The 15444-nt window shown below is 46.4% G+C and overlaps 1 protein-coding gene across 3 annotated transcripts in view; it reads right to left on the bottom strand.

The window, feature by feature from the left end:
- The window catches only part of LOC137376796 (EGF-containing fibulin-like extracellular matrix protein 1), a 143071-nt gene that overhangs the window by 31958 nt on the left and 95669 nt on the right, over positions 1-15444 (bottom strand). For 2 of the 3 annotated variants that reach the window (XM_068045810.1, XM_068045809.1), the window contains exon 6: positions 6093-6212. The exons of the other annotated variant lie outside the window; for it this stretch is intronic. In XM_068045810.1, the coding sequence (XP_067901911.1) occupies positions 6093-6212 (120 nt within the window). The remainder of the gene's footprint in view (positions 1-6092; positions 6213-15444) is intronic. 3 annotated transcript variants of the gene reach the window in all.

Raw genomic sequence — 15444 nt, 5'->3', positions numbered from 1 at the left:
GCTTTAATTTCCCCTTTATGTTCCTCAGGAAAGTTAGTAGTGGGCAGGTCTATCCTGAACTCTCTGAGTCATGCAAAGGCTTTAGACTTCAGGGGATGGGTGGTTCCCTTTTCCTCTGACTGTGGGGGAGGATTCTTTGTTAATCTCCCCTTTGTTTTCTGGGACACTCCTACCTGCAGGTATTTGTGCAGACTTGACTGCACTCCCCTGTGACACTTTGACTAGGTGAGGCATCACCCTCATGGATTCTCTGCCCCCTAGAGGTCTCTCTTTGTCTCTGCAGGTTCCTGTAAATGCTGTTAGCAACTCTGGTGGGGTGCTTCTAGAGTCTGCATTTAAGTAGGAAGTGGGGTCTAACTTTTCACATTTTTCAGGATTGGTTGACCAGACAGTTGTGGTTTTCATCCGGGATTCTTCTTGTACTTCCTTTAACCTGCCCTCTTGGTCACTTTCTTCCCTTCTTTTTCTAAACTTTTGCCAGCTGCGTGCCTACCTGTCCCCTTTTGTTCTCGGCGGGGGCCCCTTACAGTTCACCAGCCCTCTGCTGGAGGGTCCTCCTAACACAGGTACAGGACTTAGGGCTGCAGGTTTCACTGTAGGTTATAGTTTCCCCTCAACCTGGCACATGTGGCAACTCCTGCAGTACTCCACCACATCTTTGTGGAGTTTTGGCCAGTCAAACTGCTGTCTTATGCGGGCTTTGGTCTTTCGTATCTCAGCACGTACAGCCACTGTAGTCTTGTGGGCCCTTCTTAATAATTCTCACCGGTATCTCTGTGGCACCACTAACCGGTGAACTACTGTCCACTCCTTGCCCTCAGGTCTGTGAGGAGAACTCCGTTTCCTCACCAGCATCTCATTCTTTAAATAGTAGCAGTCAGGGACTCCCTCTGCTTCACTTTCAGATTGAGCAGCCTGTGCTAACTCTTGCAATATAGGGTCGGCTCGCTGAGCCTCAGCTAGGGAAAATCCATTTAAGTCATTCCCTAGGTCTCCTAACTTTCCAAGGAAAGTCTCGGACAGACAGACCTCAAGGTCATTTACCTGCAGTGCCAATGCAGTCTCTTTTGAGGGAGCTGATTTGATCATGGCCTGATCCACTACACATTCAGGCACCCTGCAGGGGTCCGTCTCCTGCCACTGCCCTGTCTCTCTGACCTCCTGCGGTCTTTCTTTCACTACTGAGGGGGCTACCACCTTCACCTCTGCCAGATCATTAGCTAGGAGCAGGTCAACCCTGTCCACAGGCAAAGTAGGGACAATCCCTATGGTCATTGGTCCTTAAACTAGGTCGCACTCTAGGTGCACCCGGTGTACAGGTAAGGGCATACACTGCCCTCCAAAACCATTCACCACCATTTCAGTGTTCACTGCACTCTCTGGTGGAAAGGTCAGGCCTTTTCCGAGTAAAAGGGATCTAGTGGCCCCTGTGTCCCTGAGAATTACTATGGGCTTGCTTGCTCCATTTGAGGGATATAGGGTTACTTTCCCTTCAAACACAAAACCCTGATAACCTTCAGGAATCCTATTAACTTTTCCTGCACTGGCCGTAGTAAGCTTCCTGGGTTGCACTCTTACTGCAGTTAAAGCCATAGCTTGTTCGGTGTTTTCCATCAGGTTCCTGTCTTCACTGAGTGGGTGTGCCCTGATTAACCCTACCGGTTTCTCCTTTAGTTTCTAAAGGTGAGCATTTAAATGCCCTGCCTTATTACAATGGAAGCACACATGTCCCTGGGTCTCACTCTTGCTCACAGCACCTTCCTTTTTGGCTGGAGGAGTGCCCCCTGTGTCTCCTGCTTTCCTTTCTCTCCCTGGACTGCCTGGGCACATATCACCTTCCCACCCTTTGTCCTTTTCGGATTTGTGGGGGTGATAAAGAGAGGTTCTCCCCCGGGAAATCGACTTATAAATTAAAGCGAACTCATCGGCCAGAATGACTGCTTGCTGGGCTCCCTGAACCCGCTGCTTCTCTACATGCGTCTTTATTGAGAGTGGGAGAGAGTGCTGGGCGGCACAGTGGCGCAGTGGTTAGCACCGCAGCCTGACAGCTCCAGCGACCTGGGTTCAATTCTGGGTACTGCCTGTGTGGAGTTTGCAAGTTCTCCCTGTGTCTGCGTGGGTTTTCTCCGGATGCTCCGGTTTCCTCCCACAAGCCAAAAGACTTGTTGGTAGGTAAATTGGCCATTATAAATTGCCCCTAGTTTAGGTTGGTGGTAGGGAAATATAGGGACAGGTGGGGATGCGGTAGGAATATGGGATTAGTGTAGGATTAGTATAATTGGGTGGTTGATGGTCGGCACAGACTCGGTGGGCCGAAGGGCCTGTTTCAGTGCTGCTGTATCTATAAAAAAAAAAATTCCTCTAACTGAATTACTTCTCTGAGAGTCTCATATCTGAGCTGGATTTTAAGAGCTCTCAGCCACTGGTAAAAAGCTAGCTGCTTACTTTTTTCAAACTCCAGATAAGTTTGATTGGCTTGTGTTTTGAGGGTTCTAAACTTTTGGCGATAGGCTTTGGGTACTAATTCATATGCCCCGAGGAAAGCATTTTTGGTCAGTTCATAATTTGATGAACTCTCATCTGGCAACAAGGAATAAACCTGTGGGCTCTTCCAGTTAATTTGCTTTGTATTAAAAGGGACCAGGCCTCAGCTGGCCATTTTAGCTGCCTTGCCAGTTTCTCAAAAGACACAAAAAATGCTTCCACATCTTCCTCATTGAATTTTGGAATTAGTTGGGGAAGTTTTAGCAATTTTGTACCCAGCCCTGAATTTTGCTCCTCCATAGTAGCCATGCCTTCACTGGGGTTACTCTGTCGGCCCCTAGTTAACTCAAGCCGCTTCAGTTCTCTCTCTTTGGATTCTTTCTGGAATATTCTTTCTCTTTCTCTCTCCTGCCTCTCTCCTTCTTTCTCCTGTCTTTCTGTTACTTCACGTTCATTGGAAGGCTCTCTTTTTCTCCCACTCCTGCCGCGCTCTCTCTTTTTCTTGTCTCTCTCTCTTTTTGCTGTCTCTCCCTTTCTCTTTCTCTTTCCCTGTCTTCTAATTCAAGTTTCTTTTGTTCCAATTGTACATTTGCTAGCAGTACCCTGTCTGGGTCTACTTCTAACACTGCTTCTGCTTCTTCAGATTCAAGGGACAAATGGTTGGCCACTAGCATTAGGAGTTCAGACTTCCTAGCCTTGCCACGTACAGTGATCCCACATTGCTCAGCCATTTTCCTCAACTCCTCCACAGGCAGTGCTTTTAACTTATCCCAAGTTACTTCATCCTGGCTTGGAGAACTACTAGCTTCAGTTGCAGACATGTTAGTTTTCAATCATACACAACCACAAGAAAACCTGTATTGAAATTTCCTCTTTTTGATTGGGAACAATTTGGCTTCCCACTTCTAATTTCAGTTGTTTATCTGGGGGTAAAATTCCTGGACTGGGGGAAAAAAAGCACCCAAATTTCTGTTACGACCAGGTGTGAAAGGCTTCTAGGGGTTTTTTACTGTCTTTGCGTGGTCTTTGTAACGGGGTTTATGTTTTTAAACACAGTGTGTTTTGACCTCCCACTTGGTGAATCCTTGTTCACCACTTTCCAATTATAAGGCAAAGAAATTAACACACCAGGTTTTCTTAGGTTTAAAGAAGAAAAGTGAAATTTATTAAACTTACTTAAACTCTAATTCGGTTAACGCCTACGGATATACAACCCGCCCATGCTAGCATGCACACGCAATATACACATGCAAATAGGGACAGAAAAGAGCAGAAGAAAAATAGAGAGGTTTGAGGCAGTCTCTGAAAGGGGGTTCTTGTTACTGTTTCTTTGATTACAGCTCGCTGTAGAGTCTTTGATTGTAGACAGCTCTTACTTTTTGTTGGGGCCCAGTATTCTTCTTAAACCTTGTTCACATGGGAGACTTTTCTCTCTTTGAGTTCGCGTGTCTTTCGTTCCGTGAGAAAAAGAGATGGGAGCAGACAGGAGAGAGGTGTTCTCAGTCCAGGAGTAAATAGCTTTTTGACTTTTTTCTCTCAGCAAGTTCAAATTCAAAAAACTCCAATAGTTAGTCATGTGACTAAACTGGTTTGACCACTTCTTCTGTGCATTGGGGAAGCAAGGACTGGGTCCCTTGTTCCAACACTGTCTGCTAGCATGCAAATGTATTTCCAATCAGGAGCTTGGCAATCCCTTGTGATAGACCCTCTTTTCTTCCTAGCCACAATTTTAAGTTTTAATGTTCATGTGGCAAATTAATATGTGCCTCAGTCTTGGCAGTTGGGGGCTTGCATGTTAGAGTGTTCTAACAGGGAGGGAGACGCGACACGGGACTGATGGTGGAGTGGGGGGTGGTGGAGGTGGTGTACGGGGATTACAAACTGATGCTAAAATTGACGCTTTTAAATAAACATTCTCCTGAAGCTAATATTTTTTCTTCAAAATGGTCAATATTTTGCATAAAAAGTACCCCACAATCTTCCATTCCACTTAAATAACTTGATTTTTTTTCTCAAAATATTACAGGAAATTATTACTTTTTTTTGAAGGATTGCTGACTGCTATATTTGGCAAACACAACTTCTCCATTGTAAATAGAAGATTAGCATTTTCAACATTGTAGGTTCAGACTGGGATACGCTTTACACAAAGAAAGCCAAGTGTTCATTTATCCAGGACAGTCCACAAGGCATAGTAACAATCTCCAGATTCCCTCATGTTCTGCCTGAAATATTGTTTCACTCATTTTGATTTTTTCTTAGTAGCATTGAATTGTCAGTTAAAGAAAACAGTTTTTATAGGTGTCCAACCAAAACATCTACTGTAAACTACAGAAAGCAGTACAGTAATTGAGGTCAAATCTTTTTTTACTCCTAACAGAAAAAGCCAAAATGTAAAGACTGACTTCAGACCTTTCATCAAGATGGAAATAATAAGAAGACATCTGTTACTAAAGCTTTAGTTAGAATTCTCTCCTGACTTTGCTGAGGTACAGTTTCATGAGCACTGGGAGCCATTTGGTAACTTGCCCAAGTGGCCATGCTTCAGGTATGATCCTAGATGTTGGCAAGGAATTTCCTTGGTGCTTCACCTACTCCACCACTGTAACTTAGCTGGAAGTATGACACAAAACCTGGTTATGTGCATAAATGGGTTTTCTGCCACACTTCTGGTGAGGTTATGGTGGCAGATTGGAAGCAGCTTCAAGGATATTTCAGGTCATTGATCCTTGGTGGACTATTTGTTCATGGGAGCATGACTTTCAAGCTCTGGCCTGTTAGCATGTATGCGCACCAGGAGTCACTGACCAGCAGTCAGGAGTGAGTTGTCCAGCTGATTTATTCGCACTCCAGGCCAAGGGTCGTGAAGCTAACTGAAGATGCCTTATTGTCATCCAGCAGGAATTAACCTCAGACTGCTGATTGAACCCAGGGTATTCCTGATCTTTATGGCTCAGTGCCACACCAGGCAGTGCAATTACTCAGCAAGACATCACGGGAACTAATTAGAAGTTCCTATTATATTACATTAATTATAACATAAAAGGCAGTTGTTATATAAGCCTGCAAGAGAATCTTTTTGTGGAATTACTGGAACACCAAGCATTACTATGACCTGTGGCTTTAGGCCAATCTGGCAAACACAAGTCGGAAACTATTTCCGTGGGGTATTGCTCACAATGTAAAAAAGCAGTATGAAATTACTCTGATACAGAATCACACACAGAGTTCAACAATGCCTGCCAGTTTCTAATGATGTCACTATTGGGACTGAAAGTTTTCTTACTGCTGAAGTTGAATAAACCTTCAAGGGATGGAACTTTATTCGAACCCCATGCTACATGTGAATCACAAAACATTGTATTCCATTCAACTGTATAACAAGTACTACACCTTTACAGAGTGAAGGGGAGGGAGGGAGGGCTTTGGAGAATTAACATGAAATATCATGCAAAGCTTTAATTACATCTTTATATGTAAGGCAAACACTTTTTATATACTCTTTAGGCAACAGATGGAAAAGCTTCCTTATTCTAATACTGAAATCACTGTCGATGATGTGGTTAATGCAAGGTATCCTGAGATTATGTCTAAGAACAGATGCTTACCTCTACATGTGCGATTATTGCTTGCCAGCTGAAAACCTGTGTTGCACTGACAGTAATAGGAACCAGGTGTGTTGACACATCCATGATGGCAATAGGTGGCTATGTTACATTCATCAATGTCTGCATAATCATTGAAAAATACATTACACAACTGCTCATATTTAAGAAAATCATTGCCAGACACCCAAAATGATTAATGCCAAGGGCCATTGCCCAATGATGTAATATTATCACAGTAAGGTTGCTTTTTCTGTTTCAAGTCATATTTTATTGTTAACACTTGGGTCCATTCTGTCTTCCTTAGTAAGTTGCCTACCAATCTTCAGCAGAGCCTAAAAGCTGCAGTCTGGTAGCAATTTGGATTTGACTATTTCCTATTTCATTTCAGACCATATTAGTCCTGAACAAATATATTAGTTATAGGGGTGTTAGGCCACTTGATTAATCATTCTGCAAGAGCCATGATATTGCTAACCAGATACCATCAAAATACTTTCACCAGAGTTTTAAGATGAAATAGTCATTTCCTTAAGTTAAACTGGGACTTTATGTCAACATTTATCATTTAATTTTTAAATATTAATTTTCAGAATGTGCAAGGCCAACATTTACTGCTTATCATTAGTTGCCTGAGAAGGTGGTGCTGGGCCTTCTTCTTGAACCACTGCAGTCCATGTGTCATTTTTTGTAGCGGTTTGATGCAACTTATGGGCTTGCTAGCTCCCCTCAGAGGGCAGTTAAGACTCAACTATGTTGGTGTGGGACTGGAGTCACATATAGGCCGGACTGGGAAGGATACAAATTTTCCCTCCCTAAAGGACAGTTGTGAACCAGTTGACTTATTCATTTTACTGCTGCCAGCTTTTGATTTCCAGATTTTTAAAAAATGAATCGAAATTCTCAAATTGCCATAGGATGTCGCATTTGAACTCATGGGGGGGCTAGATTTTCATGCCCAAAATGGGCAGGTTGGGATCGGGTCAGAGATTCAAATTTTAAAAATCTCAAACCTGATCCCAACCCTCCCACCTCCTGGCTTAACAGAGGCCGGATAGGAACATGGGCAGCCAACCCACTTCCAGGAGGCTGGTTGGCAATTTAAATAATTTAGTGAGGGTGGCAGCCTCTGATTTACTCTGTTTTACAGGTTTAACTGTGGCCAGTCAGATTTCCGAGGCCACGGGAAACATGATAGCGAAGGAGAATGAGGACAGTTTTGGGGGACAAGTTGGGGGATAAGTTCCTTTACAGCATTGTTTGTGGGCCAGGAGGAGCAGGGGTGCTTCCCTCTTCCCCCCCCCTCAAGCTTTCCTCCACACAAAGACTCCCAGGGTTGAGGATCGGCCTAACCCTAACCCCCACCCTGGGGTCTGACAAACCAGCTCCGAATCAGGGATCAGCCTATTCAAGGATTGGACAGCCTCCATAGCCCAAGATTGGAGTTCGGACTCCCAGGGATTTGACACTCCCCCCACCCCAGGATTGGGGATCAACTCCCCTAGAGTCCCCTTGGGGTCAGACTCCCACCCAAGGATCAGACCCCACTTGACATCAGGGAACGCTTGGAACACCCAACCTGGGATCAGAACGTGCCTCCACCACCCACCTCCCCACCCAAGGATTGGCACCCACTACCCAACCCCACCCAGGATCAGACCCCTCACTCCGCTGGCCTCTTGCAAGAGGCTGCAGCCGGAGACTTGTTCGAATAGTCTCTAGCAGTTAGTGGGTAGTCTGGGCATGATTGGGAGGGAGGAGGCCTCTAAACATGACTGGAAGAAGGAATGCCTCTGACTGCAATTTGGGGCGGGGGCAGTGGTTGGAAGGCTATAGCAGCGATTGGGAGAGGGTGGGAAGGCTCAAGCAAATATCGGGAGTGGGAGTCTGGTGTAGGGAATGCCCATAAGATTTCTTTGTTAAGCCTGGCAGAGTGCTCCTCTTGATCTACAAGGAAGCCTTCGGGCCCAGGATCCAGCTCCTGGTAGGTTTACCTGATGGGAGAGCTGACACTGGTCCCCCAACCTCCTTCCCAGCTCAGGCCTCATCATTGGACCGCTAGGTGTAATTAAAGTGCAACACATTTCCACCCAGCAAGTTTCCTGCTCGCTGGCTGAAAAGAACAGGTTAAGATCAGAAGGCAGCGGGATTGGAGGGGATAAGGGGCCTTATTTTAACTGTCTCTCATGCCCATTTTCCACCAGATAGGGGTAGTTAAAATCAGGGCCCTGGGAGGTGGGGACAGTTTTAACCACCCAAAATAGGTGGATTTGGGACAGGTAGGAAGTAAAAATGTACAAAATCCCAACCCATACCCCCTCGAACCTATCCACTTCCGTTTCTAACAGAGAAGGGGCGGGAGGCAGGCAATTAAACTGCTCCCAGGAGGCAAATTGCTCATTTGAATATTTTAATAAGGCTGCATGCTTCATATTTTTTCTCTGTTGCAGTTTTAACACTGGCTGGCTAGGTTCAATAGATTTTGGATACTAAGGGGATTAAAGGATAATGGGATGGTGTGGGAAGGTGGAGTTAAGGTAGGAGATTAGTCATGATAGTATTGAATGGCAGGGCAGGCTCAAAGGGTTGAATGACTTACTCCTGCTCCTATTTCCTATATTCTTGTGTTTCCTGGGCCTCGGGAAACCTGGCAGCTGAAGGGAGGCTAAGACTGCTGCATGGAAGATGTAAGTGCTTTTCTATCACTGCTTACGGGCTGAGGAGCAGGTGTGCTTCCCCCCGGGTCACCAAGGAAACTTATCATCCCCAGCAGTCGGCCCTCCCCCGCGATCTGATACCCTTCCAATGCCCTCCATGGCACGCCATTTCTATTCCTTCCATGTCCTCCACAGGATCCTTGCAATCTACTGCACTCCTCCACCAATCGCTCCCTGCGCATCCCATCATGTCTCCTCCGTTTCCGATCTTTCCTTATCCACCTCATGCCCCTCCTCCCCGATCTCTCCTTGCCCACATATTGCCCCTCCTCCCGGATCTCTCCTTGCCCACATATTGCCCTTCCTACCCAATTTCTCTGTCTACTTCATGCCCCTCCTCCCAGATCTCTCCTTGCCCACATCATGCCCCTCCTCCCCTATCTCTCCTTGCCCAGCACATCATGTCCCCTCCTTCCCTGATCACCTCACCGTGTCCCCTCTTCTCCAATCTCTCTGGCCATCCCGTTGATGTACTCTCCTCTGTTAATCACTTTCTCCCTCCTCTCCGCTCCCTGGCTTTTCTTTTTAGTCGCTCGTGGGATGTGGGCATCGCTGGCTAGGCCAGCATTTATTACCCATCCCGAACTGCCCTTGAGAAGGTCGTGGTGAGCAGTCTTTGGGGTGTTGGTACACCCACAGTGCTGTTAGGAAGGGAGTTCCAAGCTTTTGACCCAGCAACAGTGAAGGAACGGCGATATAGTTCCAAGTCAGGATAGTGTGTGACTTGGAGGGGAACTTGCAGGTGGTGGTGTTCCCATGCATCTGCTGCCCTTGTCCTTCTAGGTGGTAAAGGTCACGGGTTTGGAAGGTGCTGTGGAAGAAGCCTTGGTGAGTTGCTGCAGTGCATCTTGTAGATGGTTCAAACTGCTGCCACTGTGTGTCAGTGGTGGAAGGGGTGCCAGTCAAGCAGGCTGCTTTGTCCTGGACGGTGTCGAGCTAATTGAGTGTTGTTGGAGCTGCACTCATCCAAGCAAGTGGAGGGTATTCCATCACACTCCTGACTTGTGCCTTGTAGATGGTGGACAGGCTTTGCAGAGTCAGGAGGTGGGTTACCTACCGCAGCATTCCTAGCAACCTGCTCTGGTAGCCACAGCATTTTGGGCTGGTAGAGTTCAGTTTTTGGTCAATGGGAACCCTCAGGTTGTTGATAGTGGGGGAGTCAGCGATGGTAATGACACCGAATGTCAAGGGGAGATGGTTAGATTCTCTCTTGTTTAAGATGGTCATTGCCTGCCACTTGTGTGGCATGAATGTTACTTGCCACTTATCAGCCCAAGCCTGGATATTGTCCAGGTTTTGCTGCATATGGCCATGGGCTGCTTCAGTATCTGAGGAGTCATAAATGGTGCTGAACATTGTACAATCATTAGCAAACATCTCCACTTCTGACCTTATGATGGACGGAAGATCATTGATGAAGTAGCTGAAGATGGTTGGGCCTAGGACACTACCCCGAGGAACTCCTGCAGTGATGTCCTGGAACTGAGGTGATTGACCTCCAACCACCACAACCATCTTCCTTTGCGCTTGGTATGGCTCCAACCAGCGGAGAGTTTTCCCCCTGATTCTCATTGACCTCAGTTTTGCTGGGGCTCCTTGATGCCATACTCAGTTAAATGCTGCCTTGATGTCAAGGGCAGTCACTCTCACCTCACCTCTGGAGTTCAGCTCTTTTGTCCATATTTGGACCAAGGCTGTAATGAAGTCAGAAGCTGAGTGGCCCTGGTGGAACCCAAACTGAACGTCAGTGAGGGGTTTATTGCTGAGAAAGTGCCTTTTGATGGCACTGTCGATGACCCGTTCCATCACTTTGCTGATGATCGAAAGTAGATTGATAGGGCGGTAATTGGCCGGCTTGGATTTGTCCTGATTCTTGTGCACAGGACATACCTGGGCAATTTTCCACATTGTCGGTTAGATGCCAGTGTTGTAGCTATACTGGAACAGCTTGGCTAGGGGTGCGGCAAGTTCTGGAGCATATGTCTTCTGTACTATTGCCGGGATGTTGTCAAGGCCCATAGCCTTTGCAGTATCTAGTGCCTTCAGCCACTTCTTGATATCACGTGGAGTGAATCGAATTGGCTGAAGACTGGCATCTGTGATGCTGGGGACTTCAGGAGGAGGCCAAGATGGATCACCCACTCAGCACTTCTTGCTGAAGATGAATACTAATGCTTCAGCCTTACCTTTCGCACTGATGTGCTGGGCTCCCTCATTGTTGAGGATGGGGAAATTTGTGTAGCTCCTCCTCCTGTCAGTTGTTTAATTGTCCACCACCATGCATGACTGGACATGGCAGGACTGCAGAGCTTAGATCTGATCCGTTGGTTGTGGAATCGCTTAGCCGTCTATTGCACGCTGCTTCCGCTGTTTGGCATGCAAGTAGTCCTGTTTTGTGGCTTCACCAGGCTGACACCTCATTTGTAGGTATGCCTGGTGTGGCTCTTGGCATGCCCTCCTGCACTCTGCATTGAACAGGGTTGGTCCCCTGGCTTGATGGTAATGGTAGAGTGGGGGATATGCCAGGCCATGAGGTTACAGATTGTGGTTGAGTACAATTCTGCTGCTACTGATGGCCCACAGCAGCTCCTGGAGGCCCATTTTTGATTTGCTATACCTGTTTGAAATCTATCCCAATTAGCAGGGCAATAGTGCCACACAACCTGACGGACAGTCAGCTTCTCAACCTGGCTGGCTGTTACCAGGAAACAGAATCCAAAAATGGTAATCAGGTCTTGCTGTTAAATTTGGCAGGACCTGAGGGAAACCCGCTCTTCCTCAAAACTGCACCCAAAGCTGCTCTCCATTAATATCGGGGCCAATGTCTCTGTTCTTGCCCCCAACTCACCATGAGCAACACCATAGGAAGTCAGCTTGTATGGAATAAATGTATGAGATCATGCTTCAAAGTTCTAATGCAGCACAAGGCTTAGTTATTTACAAAATGTTTCAACTCTGGTTTATTAAACATAATCTGAACTGAGCTTTATAGCACACACTTAGCCAACTATTATTCTATGCATTCAAAATACCCTGTCCAAGAGTGGGTGTTGGAACAAGAGTTCAAAGAAATGGATGATTTAGTACTTGGAAAGCTGTATTCCTGGATGGAAAAATCTGTTTTCCTTTTATTGATAACCATGTTTCACCAGCAACATTTGTTTGTCATTTGACATATGGAACACGTAGAATGTAGTTCTTTTGATTTGAGCCAACTAGTTAAACTCAGTCCATTTCCAGTAAAGCAGATTGTCCAGATGATGTAATGATAAATAGAATTTGCTTGGAAACAATGGTTTCACTATTTAAACAGCAATAAAAACGTGTTCATTGCTGTGGATAATACTAATTCTCGCAGTTTGCTGTTCTTGTAGCAAAATTAAATGATTGATTGACTTTCATTCTATTTTAGATATTAAATTAGTGATTACTTCCCATTCTATATATTGGGGATTTAGAATACATGTCTGCACATATATTTATCAATTTTACACATTCCTGAAATAATTTAATTTAAATCCAAATTTTCCCCAAATGAATTACAGGATGTTGCTAATAGAAATAAAATTTTATGAAAAAATTTATTTGCATAAATCAATGAAGTACTGATAAGTCAGTTTTAATTCAGTTAGACTTAGACTTCAGTAAGGATCTCAGTTGCAAATACTGAAATGTCATATCTGATAAGTTTAGGGGAATGTAGTGAATTAGGCTCATGTCTTTTCACCTCTAGGCCTTTGCTTGACTCCACACAGATGGATGCAATTAAAATTTCTCTCTCTCTTAGTTGTGTTTGAAATGAGTTGGATAGTCTCAACTTAGTTTCTGGCAGGTGAAGGCTTACATCATAATTTAACTATGAATCAGCATAAATTGGTAATCTTATTCAAATTGTTGTTGACCATTGTTGTGTTTGCAATATCGTGTGCCCCCAGGATGCCTGTAAAATGTCCAACCGAAATTGGGTCAGGCCATTTTCAGGTGCCCAAGATATGCTAATTACAAGCTTAACCACTTTTCTAGGACGCATCTGGGAAATAGGGCTACTCTGCTCAGTTTTCTAGAGATGGACAGGGCCTAGCCAGCAGGCCCTACCGATAGGGTAAGTTTAATTTTTTTGATTGATGTGGAGCCAGAAGAAGCAGGTATCCTTCTCCTGACATCACCACATTCCCGATGGCTGCTGGTGGCTGAGATTGGCTTTCTCCTCCTGTCCGCTCACCTCAAGACATATCAAAAGACCATTGTCGGTGAGGGAGGTGGCATGTGGAGCCAGGAAGGTACCAGCAGCTCTTCACAATTAAATGTGTCCTGCGAACATTGTTTTAAGAGAGCAAGTACCTTAAGAACAGGAAGAACATGTAAAAAAGGGAGGTGATTTTTGTCTCCCTTTTAGGGCCAGAAAGAGGATGGTCGTAAGCTGAAAATCATGGCGCGTTACCTGCCCTCCTTCTTTAAAGCCCCATGTCCTACTCATCTTCATGGAGGAGGTTATCGGGTTCCTTGCCTCCCCCACACCCGATTGATTGGCAAGCAGCCTGTCGGTGCAGTGATAATATTCCTTTTCGTTGGGCAGGGAGGAACAGGAATGCTCCTCCAGGCTACACAAATCCAGCCTGGGTCACTGACACTCTGGCTATCTCCCTCCAAGCATCCGATGTTTTGTCCCTACCAAAGGACTAGCCTGCCCAATGAGCTGAATTTTTGTGTTGGAGTAAGAAACAGAAGTCAGGACTGTTTCTGTGTCCCGAAACGACCCCCGGGGGGAAACAGAATTAAATCATTATTTTCACGCGGGCAACACCTTAATTGTTGTTGGCAGGCAATTAGCAGCAGCGGGAATGGGAACAGAGGTGGGCCAGATGAAGTGCGAGCCCAATTTAAACTCTCCGCATCAGCCAATACTGTGGCTGCCTGGTGAGTGGCGAAGGAGTACAGAGAAGAGTTCCATTGAGCCTTGGCCTGGATTGCTACCTCCCATGATGTCACAGGAAAATCAGAGGCCTGGCACCTGGGGCAGGGCAGCCCTTGTTTTTCTGAGAGTGACCTGGAGGTCATGCTGGAGGCCATGAAGGGGAAGAGAGAGGTCATCTTCCTGGAGGGTGGTAGGAAGGAGAGAAAGCTCTTCTTGTTGATGAATCTGACTGGCCTGTAACTGGTTGCCTTGATGGCCACAAGGGTGCAATCTATGATGCACACCCCCATCACCTTGGGGAATCCATCAATGGTGGCAAAACTCACTGTCCTCTGTGTCTGTAAGCCCTCATCTGTCGTGGACTGAATATACTGTCCAGCTCCGGCAAATAGGGCATCAGTGACCTGCTAGATGCAGTGGTGTGCAGCCCTGTGAGATGCCACCAAGATATGCAACTAATTCTTGTCAGGAGCCAGAAGCGAAGAAGTTCACGACCACAGTGACTTTGTTGGCTACTGGCAGGGCACGGTGATCAATGCTGCGAGGTGTGAGGTCTTTGGCGATGAGGGTACAGATGTCTGTGGCCATCTGCCTGGAAAGTCGCAGTCTCCTGCGGCACTGGTTCCCAGTCATGTCAAGGTAGTTCTGTCTTTGGTAGTAAATTTTATGCTCCGTGTCCTTCCTGCCCCTTCATCCTCTTTCCTGCCCCCCTGATGTCAGGGGTTCCACCCATCCAGTGAAGGGTGTTGCTCCTCATCGCCATTGGGCCCAAAATCTGAAAGTCGTGACTCCTATTGCTAGCTGCAGCCTCCCTTGGGCTCAGGTGGCCCCCCAATTGTCCTTGGCTGCCTTGCCCCTGCTCTTCTGCCAACAGGGTGATGACCCTGTTCAATGCCCCAATGTTTACTGTCCACTCTCCCCACAACCTGCGCGGCGCCAAGGGCACTTGCTTCCCAGTGACTGAGTCCCCCTCTGCGCTGTTCACCCTTTTATGGGGCCCAGGTTGTCCCTTGGGGAGGCCCACCTGCCTTCACCTGGATTTCCCCAGACAACACGTGCAGCGCCCGTGTACCCTTGTGAAAATCTCAACACCCCCCATTAACAAACTCCTCAACCACCTTAATTGGCTTTAATCGGGAATTGGGCGGGATCATAGTTCCGCCATCTCCCCACCCTGGTGAACGTGGCCACACAGGGAATATCATTGGGAAAGCAGCACGCTGGCCGGCAAGGTATTTCTGGGCTCTGTCTATCTCCATTCCCACCCCTGGCAGCACCTGAAAATTCAGCCCAATATCGTGGTGGACCAGAGCCAGCAGCCTGGCCAGGAGAATGCCATCTCTGGCCATAGTCCACTGTCCCGTTGTAGTTGAGGCTCACTTTCAAAATGGCCCGGCCTCCTACCACAACTACCGTGCAACCAGCCAGTTTGTTCCACTGTCCATCCACTTAAGGCAACTTGGGGGTGGGTAGGGGGAAGGGGTGAAATACATCCCATATTTTGTAACAATTAAAGCAACTGGAATTTGTTTTTTGCATAAAACATCACACCAAGACAAAGCATTTATTTCTCAATGTTGTGTGGAACATTGCCCTTTATTTATTTTCCAAGAACCCAATCAAAAAAATCCATTGAACTTTCAGTCTCTGAGCAGATCTCTTACAAACTTCTTGCCAATTTCTTTCAATGTGTCTCTCATCACGTCTACACCCCAGCCCTCTC

This window comes from Heterodontus francisci, chromosome 13, assembly GCF_036365525.1.
Source record: "Heterodontus francisci isolate sHetFra1 chromosome 13, sHetFra1.hap1, whole genome shotgun sequence".
Lineage (NCBI taxonomy): Eukaryota > Metazoa > Chordata > Chondrichthyes > Heterodontiformes > Heterodontidae > Heterodontus > Heterodontus francisci.
This window is presented reverse-complemented; position numbering and strand designations above follow the sequence as displayed.